This window comes from Accipiter gentilis, chromosome 6, assembly GCF_929443795.1.
Source record: "Accipiter gentilis chromosome 6, bAccGen1.1, whole genome shotgun sequence".
NCBI classification, from domain to species: domain Eukaryota; kingdom Metazoa; phylum Chordata; class Aves; order Accipitriformes; family Accipitridae; genus Astur; species Astur gentilis.
Window position 1 is genome coordinate 8,893,650 of NC_064885.1, and position 25,812 is coordinate 8,919,461.

General features: G+C 42.2%; 2 protein-coding genes and 1 long non-coding RNA gene across 6 annotated transcripts in view; 2 read left to right on the forward strand and 1 right to left on the reverse strand.

Moving 5' to 3' along the window:
- Positions 1-25,812, forward strand: part of RABEP1 (rabaptin, RAB GTPase binding effector protein 1) — an 847,425-nt gene that overhangs the window by 768,272 nt on the left and 53,341 nt on the right. Inside the window, exons 1-2 of one of the 2 annotated variants that reach the window (XM_049801975.1) lie at positions 25,443-25,448; positions 25,697-25,749. In XM_049801975.1, coding sequence (XP_049657932.1) covers positions 25,716-25,749 — 34 coding nt within the window. In that variant the 5' untranslated portion in view covers positions 25,443-25,448; positions 25,697-25,715. Of the gene's footprint in view, positions 1-25,442; positions 25,449-25,696; positions 25,750-25,812 lie in introns of those variants that run through there. The other variant, XM_049801974.1, reaches the window with a different exon arrangement.
- Positions 1,859-5,456, forward strand: IFT22 (intraflagellar transport 22). 2 transcript variants are annotated; one of them, XM_049802018.1, is made up of 5 exons: positions 1,859-1,962; positions 2,323-2,402; positions 2,533-2,622; positions 3,280-3,482; positions 4,411-5,455. In XM_049802018.1, exons 1-5 carry the CDS (start codon positions 1,924-1,926, stop codon positions 4,557-4,559), a joined length of 561 nt encoding a protein of 186 aa, XP_049657975.1. In that variant the 5' UTR covers positions 1,859-1,923; the 3' UTR covers positions 4,560-5,455. The 2 variants fall into 2 exon arrangements, with proteins under 2 accessions (XP_049657975.1, XP_049657976.1); XM_049802019.1 differs by lacking the exon at positions 2,323-2,402 and having other exon boundaries at positions 1,886-1,962; positions 4,411-5,456.
- LOC126039231 (uncharacterized) lies at positions 7,716-25,710 on the reverse strand. 2 transcript variants are annotated; one of them, XR_007506267.1, is made up of 4 exons: positions 25,510-25,710; positions 19,583-19,798; positions 16,020-16,071; positions 7,716-10,183 (listed from the first exon to the last, which is right to left on the reverse strand). It is a non-coding gene; the product is annotated as an uncharacterized LOC126039231 (long non-coding RNA). The 2 variants fall into 2 exon arrangements; XR_007506268.1 differs by lacking the exon at positions 7,716-10,183 and having other exon boundaries at positions 15,974-16,071.

A 25,812-nucleotide genomic window follows, 5' to 3' on the forward strand; every position in this document is an offset into this window, starting at 1 on the left:
TACTCTCAGCAAACAATGCATCAGTAACTAATGTAACTTTACCCATACGCCCAAGGCAGATGCTGATAACATCAAATGTACTTGACTTAGATGCCTGTGAAAACATTACCCTAAGTGGCTTGGAAGCTTAATTCCCACTTTCTAAAGTGACTTCAAACCTAAATCACATGGATAAATAAAAAAATTACAGCCTTAGTCAGCTGTGCTCTCCTTACTCTTCAGTGGCTAATATAAACACACAAAAACCCTATCTGACACTTCATCTAAAAATTAATCCTAATTGCTTTCTGGGCAGCTGCACAAACAGCCAGCTTTACCCAGTTTCAGTTACTTCTTACTCTCCCCCCCCCCCCCCCCCCCCTTCTGTGCTGCTGTCCACAATAGGACCTTTTATAACACATTTCTCTTCATGTGCTAGGGGCAGCTAATAACATGTGCCCGTTAATAAGAGAGGCTATCCTAATTTCTTCTCTCTGGGTCACCCTTCCTGTCTTTTCTTTGGAAGTTAGTAGGTCTGAAATGTGGAAAACAACATAGCTGCAGAAAGGATCAACTAAGAGTTGCCCCAGTTCATTGTGAATTTGGTCCTGAATCACACGTGGATCTTCACAAAAAGAAAATACACATCCAGTCTGCTACAGCAGAATCAAATTCAGTGCTAGGTGCAACTACTGTTTTTTCATTGTCTTTGTCCCACCAACCTGAAAACAAAGGGTTCTCTGAAGTTTAAAATACTGTGTGAATCATGTGATGCCACTGCTACACTGAAGAATCCTAAACTATCCCTATGTAAGGAATGAAACGGCAAGTAAGTCTACAGTGTGATAGAAAAGACTCTACCTCAGTGAGAGCACAGCAATTCTGGTTCACATTTATTAGTAGTACTACTAATAAACATTTACATTATGGTAGCACCTAGAGGCCCTATTTGAAAGCTTGTCTAAAACTGCTATTGTACCTGGGCACTAAACAGCTCTGAGGCAGCACATCTGTCTGCCAGATGTTTTTTCCTTAGAAGCTGCAATTTAAAAAAGCCTCTTGCTTCCCCTAACAAGCCTTAATAAGAAACTTCAAGAGCTTACTTCATCATCCATTCAAGGAAAATCTGCAGTTAAAATCACAAGGAAACTTCAAGCAAGGACAGCACTTCTCAAGCTAGTGAGGGACACCAGAGCGGTGCACGAGCGCTGTGTGATTTTTAAGTGTGTGTAGTATCTGTTAGCCTGACTCTTGCTTTCCAGAGGACACAAAAGCTAAGCGGACACCTCTCCCGCAAAAGAGCGCAGGCAGGAGGATCCGCTGCCAGTCCAGCCCCATGGACACAAAAGCTGGCGGTCCCCTCAGGGCACACTGGTTAGGGTTTAAGGCTGTACAGGCGCTGCAAACCCCACTGCGGGCAGCCTGAGGGTGCTCACAGGGCCCGAGCCCGCCGCTGCCACACCGCCAGCTCCGTCAGGAAGGACTCGGGGCAAACCCACCACCAGGATACCTGAGAGGCCGCGTCCACCTCCCGCGCTACGGGCCCTGCTGTCTGTGAAGAGAATAGGGACAAGCAGCTGCCGCGGGCGGCTCGGCCAAGCGGAGCGGGGACCAAGCTGGAGCGGGGACACAACGAGACCCCCCCACCCCCACCCCCTCTCCCTCTCCCTTCCTCTTCCTCTTCCTCTTCCTCCTCCTCCTCCTACTCCTCCTCCCCGCGGCAGTGCGGGGTTCCCCGCCGGCCGGGACGCCACCTCACGACGGGCGGGCGGCGGTCAGCCCCGCGCGCGCACCGCTCTCCCCGCCACACCCCCCCCGAGCACGTGACGGCGGCAACGCCAATCGCAGCGCGCCTTCCCCCGTTCCCCATCACCAGCACCTCCCCGCGCGGGCAGAGCGGCCGCGTTGCTGGGCAACGGGCGGGAGGAGCTGCCCCCTCCCGCCATGCTGAAGGCGAAGGTGCTGCTGGTGGGGCCCCGTGAGGTGAGCGCGCCCCGGGACCGCGGGAGCTTCCCCCCGCCCGGCCGCCGCCGCCGCCCGCCTCCGGGGCCGCGTTTACCTCCGCCCCGGCCCTTTGAGCGCCTTCCCCAAGGGCCGCAGTCCCTGCGGCCTGCTCTAGGCGGGGCCCGCTGTGGCGTGCTGGCGGCATTGCCATTGAGGGGATGCGGCTGTGGAGGCTCGGGGGGGTCCCTGAGGCGGGAGGGCGGAGAGGACGGGCCCGCAGGCACAGGGCCTTAGCTGGAGGGAGAGCAGGGTGCTTGCATAAACACCGTGCTCTTCTCCTCGTTGTGGCTTTGGCACGTTAAATTCCAACGGGTGACTTTCATTCCCGCTTTCTGCCAGTCTGGAAAGTCGGTGTTGGCAAACTTTGTTTCGGAGAGCATAGAAGGGATTGGCAGCTACAGCCCGACGCAAGGTGTAAGGTGAGCAAAACCTTCTGATGTGCTGACTGAACCAACCCGCTGACAATTGCCTGCCCCTCAGAAAGTCCCGCTCTCTGGCTGTGGCGGTGTGTAGAATGATACCACATTGTATATCCACTCATTTTCACAGGATCCTGGAGTATGAGAAGCCAAACTTGAATGGTAACAGCAAGGGAGCTGGGTGTCGATTTGAGTTGTGGGATTGCAGTGGTGATCAAAAGTAAGCCATCATCATTGTTACTTCCTCCGGGTTACTTAATTCATAATAGTTCTGTTTACACAAAATATTCATACTTAAGGCCTAAAACCAATGATCTGTTTGAGATGAGGAATATTCCTGACTCTTTACCCCATTATACTTTTTTATAGCTCTCTGCTATAAAGCATCTGATACTAAGTACTCTCTGCCATAATCCCAGCTGACACTGAACTTTGTTTTGGCTAAAGACTGAGTATAACAGTAAAGTCTATAGCTCCTAGAATGAAATTACAGGTACTGAGGCAGAGGCCCACTCTGTAATTGCCTTTATCTCCTTGAAGTTATTGAGTGGACTTCAAATGATGTATATATATGATTGAGGCTTTAATTTCCAAAAGATACAATTGAGAACTGGACAGATCCATTTTTAGAGAAAAAGTTTAAATAAGCATTTGACCAAATACTACATTGTCAGCAAATCATAGGACCAACTAACATAATAGGTAGGTCAAAATATTTGGAATATGATAGATCACTGGCAAAATTACAAATGTTATAAGAAAGAAAAAGTATTGAAATGTGTTCTTGAGGAGGGAAGAAAAACTTGAGGAAGTTTGAGTGCATGTTTCTTTTTTCCAGCTATCAATCTTACCATTTTCCATGCACCTCTTTTTCAAGGTTTGAAACATGCTGGCCAGCTCTGATGAAGGACTCTCATGGCGTAATAATCATCTTCAATCCTGAGCTGCCTAGTCACCTGAAAGAAATTGAAATGTGGTACTCCTGTTTCGTGCAGCAGCAGCCACTGCTTGATAGTCAGTGTCTCCTAGTTGCACATCACAAGCCAGGCAGTGCAGGGGACACAGAAAATCTGTCCTTGGGTAAGGAGATGGAAAACTCAATCTGTAACTCGGAGTTTTTTATTGATCTATGTATCTTTAAAATTGTTCATACCTTATGGCTTGCATTTTTCATTTAAATCTGCCAATCAAAGAATATTAGAGTGCTCTGCAAAAACAGAAATAATTCATTTCAAAGGTCGTCTAGCAGGTGAGCAATATTCCTATTTCACAAAGGAGAAAGTAAAGGCAAGAAAAGTTTTAGTGTCTTCCCTAAGGCCACACAGTGGGTATGCAGCTGAGCCAGGAATTAGAACTCCTGTCATATTTCGTCATCACTAATAGTTTATTTCTTATGTTGAATTTTATCTTTTGTTAACTGACACTTTTGAGGCCATCTAAGCCTGCATTTTATCGACCAAAAGAATAAGAGACCTTTGAAATAAAAGGCTAACAATCTTCCTCTTAAAATTCGTAATAGGTACCTTATATACTGCAAAATTATTTGTGGCTGTTTATACAAATGAGAACACACACTTCCTCTGGGCAACCTGTTCCTGTGTTCAAACAAATACATATTTATTATAAGTATTAATATATTAATACAAATTTAATGTAACAATATAATTCCATAATTTTGAAGTAATCAATGTCATATTGCTTCAACGGTAAAATTGCAATTCAGTGCTGAATTGTTAGTTTCTGCTTAACTGAATGTGAGACCAAAACCAGTACTTTAGGTTCTAATAATAATGTTTGAAGAATTAAATCTAGCAACAAGTTGTACTTGTTTGTGATGCTAACAAACTATGATGCATTTCTTCTTCACATGTTATATGTTCTCTGGGATATCAAACATTGAATACTACTGAATTCCAACTGACTTCAGCATGAGCTGTCCCATGACCATGATTGTGAATATTTCTTTTATAAAAGGAATATACTAATTATTTTTTACTTACCTTCAAAGCTTACCCGCTGAACAAGCTAAAACTAATACATTCCAACTTAGAAGAAGATCCTGAAGATGTCCGGATGGAATTTATGAAATACTTCAGAAGCATTATCAACTTAATAAATGAGAGCAGAGAGAGAGAAGAAATGTCGATTATCTCATAACATTAAAAGAAATACTGAACAGGGAAGAGAAAGGATTATTTTTACTTTGTAAGCTATACTAGCCTTTGAACAGGTCCTCACAACAAGAATTTGCCAGCCTATAAACACTTCAGCCTATAAACAAGTGTTGACACCACATGAACTGTGGTGCCAAAGGGATGGCTGCACATCCAGGAATTTGGGTAACTTTAGCTGCGCTTTGGTTTCATTTGGCATCAGAGGTACAGGAAGGTATTGTTTAATAAGTTAGTGTGGACCAAAAGATAAAGGTATGGGTCATCACTTCAGAATCTCTTTTGTAGAGGTGCTAAGAGAAGAAAGCTTGACAGAACATAAGATTTGTGAAGTTCTGTTGAAGCATCTGAGTAAAGTGCTCGTGTTAGCTGTGTTCCTGGAGAAGTTATGCTTTTGGAAGTCAGTACAAACGGATTGGAATAGAGATCTGAGAAGTAGTCGTGGTGTGGAATCCACATTTTTATGTTCCAAGTTCTCTTTATCTTTCTGTCCAGCATCTGAAGAGAGCACATTGCATAGCGATTGCCTTGGCAAGACAGAGTAGGTTGCAGTCTTTCTCAGGACTAGGTTTTTTCTCCTATTCCAACAAAATAAATGTCATTGGGGACAATGTTTAGGTCTCTCTGGGAAGAAAAGACTTGAAATCTCAGTGTAGTGCAATGCTTTGACCTATGTTGGGAGCTCCAACAGACAAAAAAAAGTTCTGCATTCTCTAGAGGAGGAAAAGCTGTTTCGAAACTTACATTACTGTTCCTTGTTGTATTGAAATAAGTGGTTTCATAGATAATTTACTTTCTGATTTGTTTGTTTTGCACTCATCCCTGTTCTTAGTGTGTTTTGCTGTGGAATACAGTTTTTTGTAGCATGCAGTACTAAGGCAATAAAAACATTTTAAAAATGCATCCTTTTTGTTCTCAAAGGGAAAGTTAATTATGGTTTTGTGGAACCCTTATTGACTTGCTTAATTTTTAGTAAGGAAAACAGTGATAAATTTGTAGTACATGTCACAGGGATTAGCTCCAACAAGAGACATTTACAGAAACTTGTCACCGACCCAAATAACCAAAGAAATGACAAATGAAAAACAGAAGCATGTATCCATACTAACACATGCTTTTTTTTTCAGAAGATAATGTAAAGGAGAGGGACGGGGAGCAGGAGCTGCAGAAATCCTTGAGAAGCATCTCATTTCACCTTGTACTGCAGCTCAGGTTGTGAAGCGTGAGATCAATGGCTTGTTAGCACTATGTCTCACCCACAGCACTAAATTTTACAGATTTTGTTTCACTGCATGTTCGTGCCATAGAGCTATATCTGAGCTGCTGCTGGTTTACAAGTATATGTTAAAACAGCCTCGTCCTCACACCTACATTGTCTTTTAGTAAACATCCTTTACAGAAAGTATGTTATAAAACAGGAAGTACTTGATGTATTTTAGTTCAAGACAACAGGAGTGACAGCTTCTTGGGTTTTTCAGTGATCAAGGTTAGTTAAGTCTACTATTTTTCATATTTTCATAGTTTGCTCTTTTCTGAGTAATGAGTAGCCTGTCCTTGCTCAAATATTCTGTTTTCCAAGATGACAAGAACAGATGCCTCAAAGACCTACTCATTTGTTTACACATCTTTCTCCTGGCCTTCAAACAGTGTGCAATTGGGGCTTTCTCCTGGGTTTTGTCCAGGAAGCTTCAGTGAGAGCAGAGAGCAGTCAGGGTGTGATGCACGGCCACAGGCTGGTGTCAGCAGTAGCTCAGGTCTTGTCCTGGCCTCCTCAAAATGCCCACAGGTCTCAAGGCAAAAAATTGGCACTCCTTTTCTTTTGTCAGTCCCCTTCAATGGGATTCACTGTAGTGGTGTAACAATGATTGACTGTAACAGCTCAAAATAAGTTACTTTTACTGCTGCTTTCAGGTAACACAAGATTTTTCAGTTACTTTCATATACTGCTTGAAGCACTTCTATGAAGCACTTCTACATCATCATACTCAAAATCAGCAAACACATTGCTAGAATCTGAAAGCCTTTTCATCTCAGTTGTGTTTTGTACTTCCCCAGGTATTTTTCTCTTTCATTATTAAGCCCTGCTTATTTAAAACAAAGGCATGTGAGGTGAAAGATTAAGAGAAGATGTTAGAACAGTTCCAAGCTGTAAAACTAATTGCTACAAATAACACAACAAAACATACTGAGCTAGGCTCATACTTTAGAGAATTATTCCAGTGATATGCTTGTTTGCTTAGGCTGGTACCAGCCGTGTGGCATATAAAGTTGAGTGCACACACAAATAACCTGCACTGTTCTTTTCCTGGGTGCTTGGTGTGCTCACAGAATTTGCTGCCCCAGCTTCTCTTCATTGTCTGCTGGCTCCTATTCTGCCATTAAAGCTAAAAGCTCCACTCGGATCTGAGAGGAAAAGAGGGGGTGGTATTGAAAAGAAAACATCAGTGAGAGGAAGGACACCAGGAAAGAAAAAAGCAAAATAAGCAGTAAGAGATCAAAAGAAAAGGTTGGAGGCAAATAGTGGGAGGTTGGCATTTCAACATCTACATTTTATTTATATGACTTTTGAAACAATCAGGCTTTATATGTTTGCAATCAGTGTCATAGGGTGGTCTATTGGAGACAGTTATTGGAAAATTCACAGTCTAACTAGAGAACAAGTTTTTTACATGCTGCCTTAGATTATTTTTTCCTTGTTGCCAGCTGTGTGGTGCTGGAGCCAATTTTTAAAATATACTGCCTTAATAAATTCAGTTTTTCCCAATAGCAACATTGTGATATGCACTGGTAAAGACTGGTGTAAAACCCACCAAATATTTTATTTGGAATGTAAACCAGTGTTTGGGTGATTCCAGGGTTGAAAAGTCAATGAACTCTCCTATTCACCACCTTGCTTCATATAAAACGTTAATCATGATCTTACTTTAAACTCAAGAAAAGTATATAAATTACAGGTATCTATATACTGCAACACATTGTTCATCAGAGAAGAAAAATAATGTTAGATAGAACCAAAGACAGATCCCTAGACTTGACTTTATATCATCCAGAAAGGTCATAACATGTAAAAAACGTGGACCATCATTCATAAAATCTGGCCAAGAGATTAATTTCTGTGACTGCTGAAGAACAGAGTAAATGCATAGACCAACACAAAATTAATCCTTAGCATTGCAGAAGATACAGTGAAAGTATTTATTCAGAAGTATCATTTATTAATGATTTATGAAAGAGCTCAACAGAGACACCCAGTTAGAATACGGGTATGAGAATGCCAGATGAGCATACGTTACGTCTCTGTCTCTGCCTTTTACAGCCTGCCTTTCCTGTGCTATCAGTAAGTTTGCAGAGCTTGAAGTGATGCCACATCACGGTGTTACTCAGATTGGGGGTGGGCAGTACTATTTGTCTGCTTGAAGCGATGTGGTTAGTAAGTGACTGTTCTATGGCTCTGTCCATACTTGTGCTTCTGAGAGCAAAGAATTGCCCAGACAAGTGCAAAGGAAACTGGGAACATGAGGTAATCAGCCACAAGTTACACACAAGTCAGTTGGCGAGCCACAGGTTTAACTAGGAGTAAGAGCAATTTAGGAGCAGAAGATAACAGCAAATTTGCAGCAAAAGCACTCTATTTTACTCTTCCACACTGAGGACTTTACCACCATGCTTGGAAGTTTGGAAAGGCTTTTTGGATGACCTTTCGAAGAAGTGGAAGGGAAGGCAGAGAACCAGTGGAGTCTGTCAATTCCTTCAAATAAATGTAGGCTTCCCTAGGTGTCCTCAGTCCCTCGGAGTGAACAGTTCATGTCCCCTTCTCATTCTGTCAGCAGCCATGTACCCCCAAACCCCTGCTTTGTATGAACTGTGCACAAATTGGAAGTCTCTGAGTTCCTTTCCGTGGTTCCTTGTCCATACTGGAATTCAGTGGCTATTTGGTCAAGTGGCTTTTCTGTGATCACCTGCATTGTCATGGTTTGGGGAATTGAGGCTGGAATCAGGGGGGCATAGAAAATTTTAAATATTAATTAATTCAAATACATTCAGCCTCCACAGTGCAGAATCCAGAGACTCCAGGATATGCCAACAGTGCAGTGAGAAAACCACCTGTTTGTTACTTAAACAAAGTTATTCAGGTGCAACACTATTTTGTCACTTGGCATTGAGTATTGATAATCCCGACAGCTTACATCGCTGTATTTATGATGTACAGAAATTATTTTCAAAGTTTTATTGCTGTATAGCTACAAAAATGTTTATGGCTATAGGTGAGCTCTACTCAAGTTCACACTCATTTCCTATGACAGTAGTTAGTACATCACTGCTTTGGACAGTTGACCTATCTGGACAAAGAGTCAGCATGGAAATTTGATAGGGAGTAGTCAGAATCAGAAGAACTCTGCAGGGCTAGAAATGCAGAATTTTAAGACTTCAGAGTCATATATAGAAAGTTAGTGGCTGTGGCTACCTTGCAGATCGGTGATTTAAGACATTTAAGCTCTTCAATTATAAAGAGTTTGCTCAGGTTACCTTTTACAAGCTGTTTTCTGCACACGCAGAACATTATGAAGCCAATAACTACTTGTGATGATGAAAACAGTTACAGGCACTGCAGTCCAGATGTGTGGCTTCCAGGGTAAAAATCATACTTGTTTACAACCAAACTTTGGGAGTAGCAGCAAAGCCGAATGAAATACATTTGGACCTTACCAAAAAAATGCAGCTTTCCTTTCAAGTCATATATTTTGAAGGCCAGGCCTTTGGTGTCAGTTGCTCTCAGCAGTATTGTTCTAATGGACACAATAGACATAAGAAATCCTATGTTCCTATTTCTATTATTGCCCTGCCAAGTGACTACAAGGAAGTCACGTAGGCCACCACATTTAAGTGTGCCCATCCATGCTGTGTTTTTACATGCTCAGTTTAAAATATGTAGGGTGCTGATGTGCAGACACTTTAGGAAGCAACTTCTAGAAGGTATCTAGGACCTCTTAAAATCAGGTCTTAAACGACTGAACTTTTCAACAGGAGTACCTTGCTCTGGAGGTCACCTGTGAGTATTTCCTCTTACCACTTTTCCAGAAGTCTTCACTGGTGGAATACTAGAGTGGTGCAGCAAAGATTCCCCACAAGATTGATTTACCTTGTTGAGAAGTTGCCTCTTCTGAGATGCTAGAAACACTCTAACAGTAACTCACATAGCTTTAGTCAGCGCTCTTCATGCACAGACGCTATCGCACTTGTGAATAAAAGATACCATATGCTACTACTCTAAGCAGTTCAGGGGATTAATTCATGTGTGTGAAGCAGGCCCATTGTGGGTTCAGGCATATATTTTTGCATTGATGCATCTCGGGTTATTTACTTAGGACAAGATTCCCCCTTGAATGACTGAGGTTTACATTAACTAGATACCTCATAAAGGCACCAGTTTAGAATTTGCTGACAATTCATCCTCAGAAGATCAGTCCTCTTCACAAACAATAGTATCTGGAAAGCTCTTACCTCTTGTAATCACCAATCTGATGGAACTGGCTTTGTGGAAACGGTGTACAGGTTTGGTCACGCATGCTCAGAAAGCTACACTGAATCAGAAAAAGGCCACCCAAATGGCTGAAGAAGAAAGAAACAATTGTATGAGAAGTGTTTGGTTTTTTCACTCTAGCAACATAGGGAGAGAGGATACATGCTTGATTTCTGCAAATATATCACAAAGAAAGAAAATGGACTGTATTTACTTGGACTTAAGATAACAGGAGCAATCAGCAGAGCAGGGATGCTGTTGCTAAAAGGCTGGACCATTTTGACTAAGTTACACAAACCTAACTATAAAGCACTCTTATCACCCGCTTCTTTTGCTCACTCTCCCCCATGCTGCTGCCCTTGAATTGTAGGAGGAAATAGTTTGACCTTGAATACAAGGTGGCCTTATATTTTAAACTCTTTTTTTTTCCCCCTGAATGAGACAAAAAGCAGGAGAAACCTAATACACACATTCTATTTGTGTATAATCTAAACTAAACGACAGCTTTGGCACAATAATACATGTGAACAAACTAGTCATTAATAACTCTAGTCTGGAAATTGAAGAAGGTTTCTAACAAACAGAGTGGGAAAACCCTACCTGGTTTCAGAATGGTGCTTAATTAATAGTTTGTGATAGAGTGTCACTGGACTTGATCTTTATAGTCCCTCTCTTATGAAAACAAGCAGCTTATTTCTTTTTTATCCATGCAGGTATTTTTTATTTATGTAGGTATTTTCTACAGAGGTGACAGTGAACCAGAACATCAGCTCCAAACTTCCTTGAACTTTGAGAAGCTTGGAATCTGGTTCACATTCTTCATCTGGAGATCAGTTGAAGACATAGGTTGTATTTATACATATGCAGAGGAAGTAAAGCAATTTTGTCAACTCGTAACAGAAGAAAGGTAACAATTTTTTTCACGGGAGCCTCACTTTAGAGCGTACTGTCTGAGGATGGGCACTGGGTTTTGCTTGCATAACTGTCAGACAGGAACAAAAAACGCCATATGTTTTGCTGAGTTCCATTGTCTCTTCCTCCCTTTGTAAGGAAATGAAAGCCTATTTCTCTACTAGTTCCATGAAATCTATCTGAATCCTGGTAACATGTCTCTGAGAATTTGCTCAGAGGGAATAATAGACAAGGGTACACCCTCCATTGCTATGTTACTGTTCCATGAATTCCAGACAAAAGCATTTATTGTGGTTTGGCAGCAACCATCTATTCCTAAAACCCTGGGACTGCATTGTTCTTTACTTGTCAAAAGTTGATTTAGTACCTACAGGCACAGATTTCAGGGTTCATCTTTTTAGGAAGGATCTTCAGGCTTTCTAGACTGCTGGGGTCAATTCTCACAGCCAGTAAGACCACTTGGAGGAATCACACCAAAGTTGACTGTGAACACTAGGCCCTCAAAGAAGCAAAAGGTCTGCTCTGCAATGAATATTCTAGGAGTTTTATTCTGACCTAGGTTAAATGGTAATACTCCAAAAACTGAGCAACCAACTGCCAGGCCCATAATAATAACACTGTATCATTAAATAAAGATACATCTTAGGGAAAAATATTGCTAAGGCCCCAAGATTGTTTTGCTGTGTTTGGAATTCTAATAATGGTAGGCATGTTTGACTGGAACTCCTAATGATACAAAGATCTTGCAATCTTGCTTATCTGTAGCTAAGATAATGAGCCTGGGACCTAAACAACGCTATTAGGAGGCCCTTCTTCTGTTTAGAATGGTGTATCTTTACTTTTAAAGCAGATCATTAAAAGCAATATCTAATGAAAACTCCATCTGTTTTCCATTGAGCATACACTTGGCTTTTTTTTCTTTTTTTTTCCCTAAGGTTGCATGAAGCTTTGCAGCACACAGTGCTGACACCTTCACAACGTAACAGGACAGGCCAACCTTTGATGCAGTTCCTTTGTCCAGGGAAGTTAAATATTGGGTATATCTGGATCTATTAACATAAAGCTGAACTTTTTGACCTTTAATTTCTTTCATAGCCAGGAACTGGAGAGAGATGTGCAAATATGGTAGTGGTGTAATAAATCTTAGGTCACACAAAACTGCACAGGTCTGAATCTGCAGACCATAGAGGTTATTTTACAAAGCATTAGCAATAAAAGCTAAAACTTGCCACTCTGTGCTCTCTTCTTTATTCAGCTAAATGGGAATTTCTGTGTCCTGTTAAGTCACGAGGTCTATGACACAAAGTTGGGCAGTTGTGATTCCTACAGACATTCCTACAGTTTTCTATAACATTAACCCACAGAAGCCAAACAGATACACATGCAGTTTCCATTACTTAATAATTCATTTGTCAGTCCCAGAAAAACCTAGTAGTAGTAGATAAACATTCTATGCTAAGTGCTGTTGAAGCCCTGTTTCCAACAGACTTGTGTCTTAAGAATTTACCCAAGTGTAGATTTTCTATCCTCTTAGAAGGGTCTTCCTCCCTTATTCTCTACACAGACAAGGCTACCTATAGTAATGAATTTCTAAGGAATTTCATACCTTTAAGACTTCTCTCATTCTATCAGATGTGGTTGAAAATGGTCAATGGCTTAAGAAGGGACAGGTGAGATAAACGAGCTGACACTTAGGTAGACAGTATATTCTTATAGCCAGGTTAACAAAATTAAGTATGAAGATGGAATAACATGGCAAAGAGATCACTAACAGCACTTGTGTGGCGAGCAGGAATGTGCACGTGCTTCTTTTCTGGTGATATGAGCATACGCTATGTGGCTGTGGATTGCTCTTTGTTACATTGTTTGTTAAAGTGTAATATTAAAAAAAAAAAGAAAGTCGGACATTCATCCCCAACCATCTGCAGTTCCTGTTAAGACTCTTGAGACCCCATCTGATTTCCTTTTTCTTTTACGCCCAGACACCACTGGCCAATATCCATCATCCTGCCAGTTAACAAAGACTTGGAAGACTTTGGCATAAGTTCCAGGCTGTGTCTGGCTTCCATTTGTCAGTCCTGAAAGGGACCATAAAAAACACAAAAAATCCATCCCAATCTTAATCTGCCAGGCACAGGGGAGATTCCTGGGCGATGGCTGCCTGCCACACACACCCTGGCAGACCCCTGGGATGGAGTGAGGCTCGGAGGAGGAAGGGGACCAATGTGGAAGATGGTGAGTTTAGCCAGATTCCATTCCAGTTATCTTTGGCTGCTGACATGTTTTCTTGGGGACCAGGATGAGCATTGTTCAGAAATCACTCACGTCTAAAGAATCTGAAGCAGGCCTCTGCAGCCAGCCTCCAAGCATGGCTGCTTAGCACCCACATGTGGGTTACTTCATAATACAGACACTGGTTCCAGCTGACAAGGTCTCCTAAAGGAAAAGCTCCACAGCAAGAACACAGCCACAGTCCCAAATTTGGGTTTAAAATTTTCATTGCCATCTTTCTTGGGACCTTTCAGAGATCCAACTCAGATTTAGCGCTTAATATGCCATTATCAAATATAATGAAGAAATCTGGCTACTTTGCAATAGAAGATGAGTGAGCCCTGATCTCGAGCTCTTGTTGTTTCCACGTGAAGGCTCCTCTTTAACCATAAACAGACGCCACCTTTTTCCATTGGCACAAGTGAAGCTGAACACATCAGATTTTGTCTGATCTATTTCTACCTTCTTGTCTCATCTACTTCTACCTCTTGAATTATTGTGCCCCCCATGCTTTTAATTTTTAAATTAATTTTTCATTTACATTAAGCAAACTAAAGTAACCTTGCAGAAGATTAAAAAGACAGTGAGAGAGACTTCCAGAATTGTCTTTCTTACAGGACTGTTCTCAAGATGTAAGCAGAAAATTGGATAGGTGTCATTTTTCTTTACTCTTTGTAACTTAAAATGTATCAAGGACGTTTGAAAGAGGCAACTGTGATTTTTTTAAAGCTTTCTTCTTAAATCCTGCTGAAGTTTTGTAATAGCCATATAAATATTTCTTAATCTAGAGGAAGCAAAAGTTACATTTCCAATGTAAAAAGTAAGCAGGGAGTTTGAATGGCTAGTAGGGTTATTAACCAGAGAGATAATTATAAGGTTAATCAGACGTGTTATACAAGTAAAATGAATAAAATCAAGATGGACTTTTATTGTCACTGAGAAGGACGTGAAAGAAAAGTTAGCTTTGCTGAAGGTACAGAACCCTGACCCTTCACATGAAACTCAAGGAAGCTTAGTTTCCTAGGTCAGGCCCCAAGAAACCCCTGTCAAACCATGTGAAGCCTTGACTGGATGTTATTAACATTGGAAAGATCAACATGGCAGGAACAGGGAAAGACTTCAGGCCTCTTATTTAGTACAAACAAACTAACATGGCTATGATTTCCTCACTTTTTTCATGGTATCTTTAATTTTCATAAGCCCCCCTTAGGCTGTGCAACAGTTCATCCTCCTATAGTCACTTAATTGAGACTGCTGCCAACCTTCCTACCACCCTTCTCACTTGACTAGTTCCTCGAATTATCTATGATCCACAGAAACTTTCCCGCTGCTTAACGTGACATATCATGAAAAATGCATGAAAAATTTGCTCTAAACAGCTAAAGCATGAAGGAAATAAGTGAAGGGCTGGCTATGAAGACTAACTCCTGCTTTCTTTACTGGACTTGGCACAGCAGAGCACATGCACAGTCTCAGTTTACTTAGATGGTGTAGAAAAGAACTAAGCAACCTAAGGGACATTCCTGGAACAAGAATAAGCATGCATAAAATAACTATGGAAATTAGAAAGGTTCTTCCTATCAAAAGAACGAAATTCTGGAGCAAATGCCCAAATAAAGTGGGAAATTGGGAGGATAGGACAGATGACAAGGAGGAAAAAAGCATATTTTTGAATAGCACAATCTGTTATGAAAAATATTGGGAATTTGGCTCACTGCAGAAGCAGAAGACTGGACTCAGAAACCCAAAAGGTCCTTTTCAATCCTAGGTTTCCTTTTTTCCTTTCCAAAACAGAACTGGTCAGGTCTAATTCTAAAGGAAAAACAATCTGTTCTTTCTCTGCATTTGCCTGTGCAAACATGTAAGTTAAAATGCATGTCACCTCTTTCTCATGCTCCAGCGAGGACAATAAAAAATAATGTAATCTGTATGGCCCATAACAAGTATAAATTAACGATGTTTATGCATTCAATATGGCAAAAAAAATTCCCATATTTCATAGAGCTTTACAAATAAAGCATATCTTATATGATTGATCACAAATGAAACAGAATAGAATCAAGCAGGTAATATACAAGGACAAAGTATTGAAAAATAGATTCTTTTGCTTTTGTAAGAAAATGACACTCATCTTCACATTTGTTTACATAACTGGTTCATAATTCCCACTCAAATTTGTCATACTTGAGATACTTAATTCCCGTGAGTTTTGTGAAAGTAGATGGCAAAATAAAGAAGACAGATTATTCATCTCTCATTGAAGAAACAGGCTAAAATGAATTCAGTCCCCATTAAACATCAGAGGGTCCATGCTGAAACATAATCCAAGACATAAATCCATAGGAAAAAAGATTTCACTGTTTGCAGAACTACTTGTATTGAATGAGATCACAGAGAGATAACATCAGTATGACAGAATCTAATCACCACTCAACAAATGTTTTGGAAACAAGTCAGCAACCACATCTGCTTCAACAGAACCAGAGCCTCATGTGACAGGAAGCTTATTAGAGACCCTGTCTCTCATTATTTTTGTTGTTGCTTATAACTTCCCAGCATGAATATTCAATATTGCAAAATAAAGCAGTTTCCTTCACAGACCATCGAGAATGGAGAAAGAAATTGGGCCAGACATTCCAGATCCTGAAGAAATTGGTGCCTGTGGAGCTATGGATTTCTACCAGCAAAACATCTGGCACAAAATAGATTAAACATGAATAAATTGCTTCTCTTTCCTCTTACCATTGGTGTGAGGCAAGAACAACTCCACTGAAGTTTGCTTGATGTATCAAGCCTGAAAACAAGACAAGAGAGAAGAAAATCAGCCCTTTAAACATAGCAAGACATTTTAAAGGAATATACCTCAAAATATCTTATTTCCTCAATAGCATAAAATGTTACATTAGAGTCATTTTTCTTGGTTACTACATGTGAAACAGTTGCTTCACAATATTCTGAATGCAACTTAGGAATTCCCATTTGATGCTCTTTTGTGGCTTTGGTCATAGCTCCAGGAGTCAGAGCCTCTGCACAGGTAAATTTGGGTGATTCACAACACCACTCATCTGAAAATCTGCCCAGGAGTGGAGCCAAGTGTGGTAAGTCCCAGGAAGGGTAATGGGAGCTCTGCATGCTCAGCCTTTCTTAGCTGAAACACTTCCTGAAGTGAAGGGAGTTAATCTCAAACACATCTAAATTAGGTGGTCCATACGCACCAGCCCTTGATTTGCCTCTGCTGCCTCAGTTATATTGAAGTGAAAAACATGTGACCCTGCCCTTCCTTGCTGTGCCCAGCAGTGGTACGTGCTTTGGAAGACTGGAGCTGTGGTTCTCTTAAGTATGGACACTTCCATCTGTTGTATGGCATCAGCCATACAACATGACAACAGCTCACATTTCCCCTTCTCACTCTTCAACTCTGCAGGAGTTTTTCTTGCACATAAAGCAGAACTGGCAGTGGGATCTGTCAGTGCTAAGCAGTGGGATACCATTCACTTCCCCTGGCAGGGAGGTCTTGCATGGATGTACCACTAGGTCCCTATGGGGGGCAGAGACGTTTTTTACAGACAAAAACTCTCCAGCAGGGTTACACTCTGCAGGCACATCAGGCAATACCTTCCCTAAGTAAGTCTCTGGATGAACACTCTTTCTTCTTTCTCCGTCACCTTGAGGATAGATAAAAAGCCTTTCAGGGAGATCTTAAGTCAGTGTTGCCTTTTCAACCCCACAGATGCCAAAGCAATTTTTATACTCTTTCTGCTCAACTAATTGCCAAGCCCCAGCAAAGGGACTTTAATGGGTTGCACCAGGCAATAAACCATCATCTATTGGCTCTAGAAAGAGGGAAGCAAGAGAGGGAATGTAAAGCTGGAACAAAGCACAGACCCAGAGCAGGTCCAAATACTTGCAGAAATTGATTTATCCAAAGATTTGATACCAGATGTTCTATTCAGACAACTTTAACAGAGCTCCATAGAACATTAAATGCTTCTCATGTTTTCGGTATTCAAACCACTCCATCTGGGCACTTCTGCCACAGGGCACAAACAAAACACTGCTTAATATTAATCAAAAAAGTGAGTTCTGCTCTGCAAGTTCAATATAAAAAGAGTAAGAGCAAACACATGCTAAGTTGTTCCTGGGAAAGCTGAACACAACAGAGGAGCTGTCTTAGATTACAGCATTCCTAAATTATGCCAGCCCAAAGTCTGATTTTAGGGAGGATATATTAGCGATATGTTACTACAAACATTGTGCTAAACTGGAGCACTCTGCATCTTTGATTAATAAATATCCTGTTCGTAATATTCCAAACACTCCCGGTTCCTTGTTTACCTAGAGTTTCCACAGATTGTTGCACAACTACTAGTCCACGGAAAAGTTGCATGCTTCTTATGGGACATCTATTTGGGTATCACTTCTTTGCAGATAATATTAGTTTTTGCCTGTGCCCATTTTTAGCCTCATGGACTCCTTGTTCTCCTACTAGTTCCCACCAAAAGCCTGTAGCCATATGTAACAAGAAGAATTACTACTTATTGCATGCTTCTGTGCAAAATATTTTTCCAACTCATTTTCCCTCTTGAAATCCAGGACTACCTACATTTGTCAAGCAATACAAGGCTGTTGAGACTGGGCAGTGGCAGCTGAAGTCACTTATCCCTTATTTTCTCAGCCACCAGTGCAACTTCCTAGCTTCTTTTTGCTGATTCTACTCTGCAAAGGGGAAGGATTATAGGATAAGGATCTGGCCCAATTTTCTCTCTCTGCTGTAGCTCCTTGCCTTCATGGATTTAACATGCACGCTTTTCTTGACCAGCCCTGTCTATAACCACCTCCGCTTCCTCCTGCTTGTGTCTTTAGCTCTCTCAATCATCAATAACTCTAACTCAGAAGACAGCTCTTCTTTAAAAGATGTGATCTTCCAGGTTGTCTCATGTTCTCCTGAAACGGTCGACAACTTTGCCAGTCTTCCCTTAGAAGTTCCTTCTATAGCTGACTGTAGGCTCTTTCTATTTAGATCATCATGCACTCCACCAGGTGTAGCTTGACTATGAGATGTGCAGAGATGCCTTTGTATCAATGCCATCGAGTTTTTGTGTATTTACTCTGATTAGACACTGGATGGTGCTCTTTGCACTTTCATGCCAGCAAAAGCACTTTCAAAGCAATCCCTCTTCTCATGAGAATTGTAAAAATTCCCCAGGGTTGGATACAGTTACATGTCTAAGCCTCTAAATCCTGTGGGAAGGGCGTGTTTTGACTACAGAGAATTTAGCTGAAGCTGCAGCAGAAGCAGCTCAGCTAAGTAAGGACAAATGCCAAATAAAATGTCACTGCCTATTACACACAAATCCACCAAGTAGTGGCTTTCACATTCCTCCCCAAATATTTTATTTGCTAATTTGTTCCCCATAGCAACAAGAGAGCTGTAAGTGGCATAAAGCGGGCTGAATGACACTATGTAGGCATGTAAATGTAACTTGGATTGTGCATGGAGGAGATGATCTGAAGGAGCTTAACAACGTAATGTGAAACCTCCTGTGGTCTCAGAGGAGAAGGGAGCTTCTTAATGCTACATGAATGGTGAAAGAGTAAGGTAGGAAAGCATATCTCAGCAGCAAACATTTCTGAGAGAATTAAACTGAGATTCTGTAGAAAATGAGTTCTTTGATCTTTTTACCAGCTAAGAAATACTTGTTTTACAACAATGTTTGTCTTCAGCTATTTTTCAAAGAAGGTCAGAAGCTTTTTGATATTTTTGAAGGTGTGATAATTAAGCAAAGAAATATACTTTATGGCAAAAAAAGCTATAGGGAGATAAAAGATACATGTTTGGGTTTTTTCCCCCCTATTGCTGACTTTTGTGTATCCCCAGGCAAATCAGGCTCTTTCTCTCTGGGTCTTCCCAGTCTGTAAATATGAGATAATCTCTTCTCTTCTGGCTCTACTAAAAGGCTCTTTCTCCAGTGAAAGGTGCCATAGAAGTACAAAATATCTCGTTTGCCTGCATCTAAGGGACATAGCTCTGGAAAAGGCACTCCAGTTAAAAAAACGCAGCAAATAGAGAGATCACTGTAACACCTAGGAGAAATCAGGGAAAAGAGGGAATTGAAGGATTTATAAGGATGGGATGGCATTGATGAGAAACAGTTGGACTAGCTGGGTGAGCTGACCTAAGATCCCACTGACATAAGGTGTGGGATTTAAGCTTGTATTAACAAATATCGGAGCTGGTCCACCTCTGGACATACAGGCATAGGCAGAGCACCAGAAAAGGCTCAGGAATCATTGAAGAGTCCCACCTGGAGTAAGGCCTCAAGCTACACTTCTGGAGCTTCCAGCAATCCTACTTGGATTAAAGTGTTCAGAAGGGTGGGCTTGTTCAGCTGAAGGATTTGCAAAGATTTCGTGATCCTCTGAAATCCTATAGAATCTCTTCAGCTGCCTGGTCCATTGTTTACACACACTGCTCAGTCTTCTTGGGTATCATGTTCCTCTAAGTATCTCCAAAGACAGTTCTGAAAGGGACATACTGAGAGTTAACAGTGGTTGGATTAATAAAACACTCCAAAATGAGCACTGCTGTTGATGTCTTAACACGGATATCTTTTGGCTACACTATTTAATACAACACGCGTGGGACAATGAACTTTACGGTACTTGCAACACTCCCTCCTCTTGGTGAATGGGTGTCGCAATCATTAGAATTTATGGGGTATCTGATCTGCTTGTGCCTCAGAGGAAGAAAATGGGAGAAATGGCCCAATCCTGCAGATCTGACATGACTCATCTTACTGATGTTAATGAATGGGTCTTCTCAAGATTAGGAAGTTGAATGCACGAGATGCTACTGCTAACATGGTCTGTTGTTTTGAAAAATACTACTACATGCAATACTTACATGCAAAACAGCCTCAAAAAGCAGAACACCCTGTTGTTATTTCAGGTTTTTTAAAGGAAAGCATAATCTCATGAACAGAGTGAAAAACAAGAGAGTTCTCTCTGGGGTGCCATTACCCTTGTTGTCCCTGCTGCTGGATCATGTTGGGCTTTGCTGGGTGAGGTCCGATGAATGTGTGGTGACTGACATGGGCATTGCTGGTGCCTGCTCTCCTCTATTATAAAATCCTGCTACACTAACAGAGCTGGCAGGAGGGACTGTGTGTGTCCACACTTCAACTACTGCAATACAAAGTGCAGCTTCTCTACTTAAATCACTGAAGGCAGATTTGCGCTAAGGCTAAACATTGCACGGCTAAGTACAATCCTACACTCCGCTGTCCCTACTTCACTACAACAGCTCTCTCTAACACAAAGGCAGAGCAGGCTATAGGGCACTAGCAGTTTAAACCACTATGGGAAGGTTTGCCAGAATATCTGCTGAACCCCTTTGCATCCTTCTCTGTGTGTCTGTAGACATGTGCAGATAACTTCGTTAATACAGGTATAGCAAGTCTGAATGGGTTACAGCATATTTTTACACCTTCCAATGAAGGAGTGTGTAAAGCAGTGTTGGTTTTGTGCCTCCCTGCAATGACAATTCTAATGAAGTATTGCTGAGCAAGGTTACCCAAAAGACTATGCGCTTAATGTGTCCTTTGTTATGCATACAGAATGAGTTTCTGATTCCTTGGTTATTCTGCAGCAAGAAAAATTGTTTAGTTTCGTGGTACATCGCAATATTCAATGAGTTTGCCCCTTGGGAACCCAGAGAGCTTTCAAATCTTAATATAGACATCTTTCAAATGAGATCATTAATGTGCCTATATCTAGATTTAGGGCCAATGCAAACACTCTGATTTTTCCCTGCCAAATTTTCATTTTTGGCTTCATTTGCTTCCCATATATTCAAAGAACTGTACCACATGGAATCCTTTAAACAATAGATGGGATAACATAATTTTTCAATTGCTCTTGAAAAGGTTTTTAACCACATAAACTATTCCAGGGTTCGCTAAGAAGTTACCATTGCAAATAATGTAATTGTTCCAGACTGAATTCCTTGCATTCCAGAATAACTTTGAAGTGAAGAGCATGACTGGTTTGGGATTTTTAACCAACCTCTTTATGGTAATACTTAGATGAATGTAAATTTTCTCCAAAAGCTTTGCATTAAAAAGAAAGGACCAAAGCCTACAAACACTCATATCTGCAGTACTAATACTTAATGCTAATGACCCATCAATCTCAACAAAAGGAAAATAAACGTTAAATATTAGGAAACTCTGAACACTTTTTTATTTTAAACAAATAAAAAAGTGAGAAAAACAGTAGACAAACTCTGGCAAACCTAGAAATAGATAAAGTGCAAGCAATAAATTCTGGTTTTCCTCTTCTCTTTTGCTAGAAGGACAAGTCCATTACTTGCCTTTTGAATGAACCCAAGGCTTGCTGTCCTGAGCAGCTGAGTCTCTCCCTAAAGATGTGTGCAACTTGCTTCCCTGGGTTTCACCTGGAGTTAAGAACACACAATTTTTTCTGGTCATATGTTTACTTTCCACATTCAAACCATTCTTGCTGCATTCATCTAAAGACAATATTTTTTCATGATTTGTCCAATGGAGGAGACTGTTACCAAAATCTTCACTCTGTAACACCTACATGTAGAGCCATCAGGAATAGATGAGCTGCTGCTCTTGAAATTAATTCTCCTACTTGCTCAGGCAGAGGGTCCTCAGTTCTCCAATTTTCTTCCTCTGTGAGTACAGTGGAGTCTAGTCTTGGCAACTCACAAAACCGCTTCCCAAATCTACCTTGTTACTCAGCTTTCTTGGATGAATTGAATTAAACAGTGGGTGGTTTATGAGATGAACTACACTGGGGAGCAGGGCCTGTAATTCACTGCATACTCCTACCATACAGGGCACAATGGAATCAAACTTCTTTGTGGCCAGTAGGCCAGTAAAGCAACATAAATGGGAAACAGCACACTTCAGAGGGTCTTTTTGATCTCCATTTTGATTCTGTGCTACAGGCCAGCTTCTCATTTCCCACACATCAGCCTGTTTCCACTGAATTCACACCAGATGTAGACTTGGCCTTGTAAGTCCAGAACTTTAGTTTATCTTTTTAAAGAGTTCGGGTTTTTGTAGAAACAGTGTAGCTGTAATGTAAAACAATAGTATCTTGTACCATTCAAAACTAAAGGAATTAGCTCTGTATTTTATTAGCCTCACTTGCTATGAATACGAAGCCCTTGTGATCATACTCTTCATCGCTCTGATCACAGCCCTGGCCCTCCGATCATCCACACCAAGGGACTTGCTGGAGTGTGCAGTGACCTCCCCCAAAGCTGTGTACTTTGTGGCAAGTGGTAGTACAATGTATGTAATGGACACAGCCAGGGTAACTCAACCAGACATAGGCCCTGGGACTAGTTTCACAGATAAACACAGCAATTGTTACATTCTTCAAAGCCTAATGAAAATAGATGCTTCAGTTGAGGTTAAAGTGCCCCAATTAAAGAAAAAAAAAGAAAGAAAAAAAACCCAACAAAAAAGAAAAAGCAAAGCCACAGAGAGAAAAATCTTTCTACACGATCAAAAAAAAAGTAGGAAAAGTTTCATTTGAACTTGTGCATTCATAAGCACTGAAGTCAATCAACCACAAGACAGATCTATTAGGAAAACCAGATTTAATTAGCTCATTTGCTACTTGTTTGTTTTACTTTCCTCAGGCAAAAAGAAAATACTTCTTCTCTCCTAGATGTGTTATGTTACCTCACTATGTTTTTTGCAACCAAACAACCATGGTCCCCCTCAGTTTACTCCTGGTCTCCAGACAACCACCGAGTGTACACACTTACTGCTTGTCCCTGTTTAAACAAAAGCTGGAAACTTATCTTTTTCAGTAAGCCTGCAGGATTAAATTTCAGGCAAAGTGCAAGGTGACAGCTACTCCTCCAGCCTTGTACTAACACAGCACACACTCTCCAGGAAGGTCTATCTTCATTAACTTGTGTCCACTGCTTGTGGTACTGATGCTGAAAATGCCCATGTTAGACTTTTAGGCCAAATATATTTGATAGAAATGCATGGGATTCTAGGACCATTATTATTTCTGGAGAAGCTTATTACAGACATAGTCTCTGCCCACCTGCAGCTCTCTAGATCTGACCCATGCCTCACTGATTCACTAATACTGCACTTGTCCAACATTTACAGCATGGGGATTAGAATTCAGGACTTTTGGTCTCTGCTGGTCCTGCCACTGCAATAGACCTGTTTCTATGACTGCAAACTGCTGTTAAAACCTTGCTTACCTCTTTTAAAGTTTAGCTGAGTCATGTTGGGAAATTCTTTGAGATCAAGGCTATAAGAACTACAAGTGATTAGAATTAAATGGGACATTTTGAGAGGCACAGAGGAAGTGACCCAACTGTTCCAGGTTACAAGACATTGTGACTAGATACTACATAAACCTTTGCCTCTGTCAAGTCCAATTACTGTCCAGAAAAAGAAGGAAAGATTAAGTAAAAACCATACCTATAAAGCTAGTACAGCTTTAGATTGGAGAACAAGAAGAAAAAAAAAAAGTATGAGCCCCTTGAGAGTTTTTCTATTCTTCAGACTACTGTATAAAACCCATTTAATATGTAAGCTCAGGAGTTCTGATAAAGATTTTGAAATGTTGCAATTCCAATAGTCAATATTTTGTCTACAGAAGTGATGGAAGGGATATGATATTCATCCCTTAATAAGCACTTGTAGGTACAACAGATACCAAGCTTGATATTATCTTACATTCTGTTTGCAGCAGGAGTGATGCATAAGAGTTTGATCCTGGACCAATCAAATGTGTGGGAGTTTTGCCTTGACATGAACAAGATGAAAGTAGCTGCTAATAGGGGTGGTTTGGGGTACCCATATGAACACACACAAGGACAGAGTTTCAAAAGCTCAGTTCCCACAGTTAGGACTAGATTTTCAAAAGGATTTATGTGTTGAATGCTTATAATATCCAGCTACTTCTAAAAGAGCCTAAGCAGGAGCTAAGAAATTTGTAAATGTACCACAAGTGGTAAGATACTTAGTCCTTTGATCATTTGTCACTAAGACAGCAATTCTGTGAGCAGTCAGCAGTTCTGTGTTCTCCAAACAGCCATGAAAAGCAAGCCCTACATGTCTCAAGTTGGGAACACTGAAAAGTTAAATCTTTAGTTTAAGCCTGCTTTTTACAACAGCGAAGACTGAGAAGATTACCTCAACTGATCAAAATGGGCAAAATGTAAAGGAATAATTTTCAGACTCCCTATTTCAAGTTTGCATTTGGTTTAACTGGGCAAAAATTCAATACGAAGTGTAGAACCCCATGCCTTGCCATACCACGCATTTTGATACCAAAGCCTGAAAAACTGTGTCAACAAGCGAGATGCAGTTTAAAAACGACTGATTTTTAGGGTAGGCAAGCCATAAGAAAGGCTAGCCGTAAGAGATCCTGCCCTTGACAGGACTTGGTATCTTACTCTCCACTCCAACTCTCCTTTCTGTAATTTTACATGTGCTCCAAGGATGCAAACCTACTTTTTTTACTGGTAAAACCCTGGAATTTAGACACGATCTCCCAGTTAGGTGGAAGGATTAATACCCTCCTCCATCAACACAGACCAACGCACCATGGGTGTGGGGAAGCGATCCAGTGCCTGGCCAGGCTCCTTCCGCCGCCCAGCCTGGTCGCACCTGCTCCCCTCCCTGCATTATACGACATAATGGTATTTTGGTGGTGTCACTTACACCAATTCCCTGCATAATAAATACTAACGATCCTTTTAAGCTAGCCTAACCGAGGGCAGCCCCGGCGATGTTTCCCCGGCCCGGGGTTGGGCCTCGCTGCGGCCCGGGAGTCTGGCCGGGCTCACCGGCGAGGCCGAGGGAACAGGCCGGGCGGAGGGGGCAGGCGGCGGCCCGGCCTACGACCGGGCGCCGGGGCGAACTCGGGGCGGCGGGAAAGCCCGTCGGGCGCCTTCAGCCCCACCTGCTCCTCCGTCGGCCCACCGCCGCCCCGGCCCTGCCCGTCCCGGGCGGAGGTTTCGGCCCCGCTCCCGCCGGAGCCGGCTCTGCCTCCCCTCTCGGCCGCCGGGTGACAAAACACCCCAGCGTGGGGCCGGGCGGCGGCAGCCGGCCCGGGAGCAGCCACCCTGCCCCTGCCCCTGCCCCTGCCGCGGCGGCGGCGGCCAGCGCGGCCCCGGCCCTCCCAGCCCCGGTGGCGGCAGCCGGTCCCGTGGTCTCACCGTGGGCGCCTGCGCGGCGCTCCTCCTCCTCCTCCTCCTCCTCCTGCCGCCGGCGGCCGCTGTCAGGATGAGGCGGAGGAGGCGGAGGCCCAGGCCGGCAGCTCCCGTCTCTCGCCGGGGCCCCCTGGCGTAGCGGTTCCCGCTCCGACGCCGCGGCTGGAGGCGGAGGAGGCCGCGGCGGCGCTGCCCGCCCGCCCGCCGGAGCCATGGCCCAGCCCGGCCCGAGCCCCCCGACGGACGGTAAAGGGGGAGGCGGCCTCGCTCCGCGGAGCCGGGCGGCCGCGGCCTGCCCAGCCCCGGGCT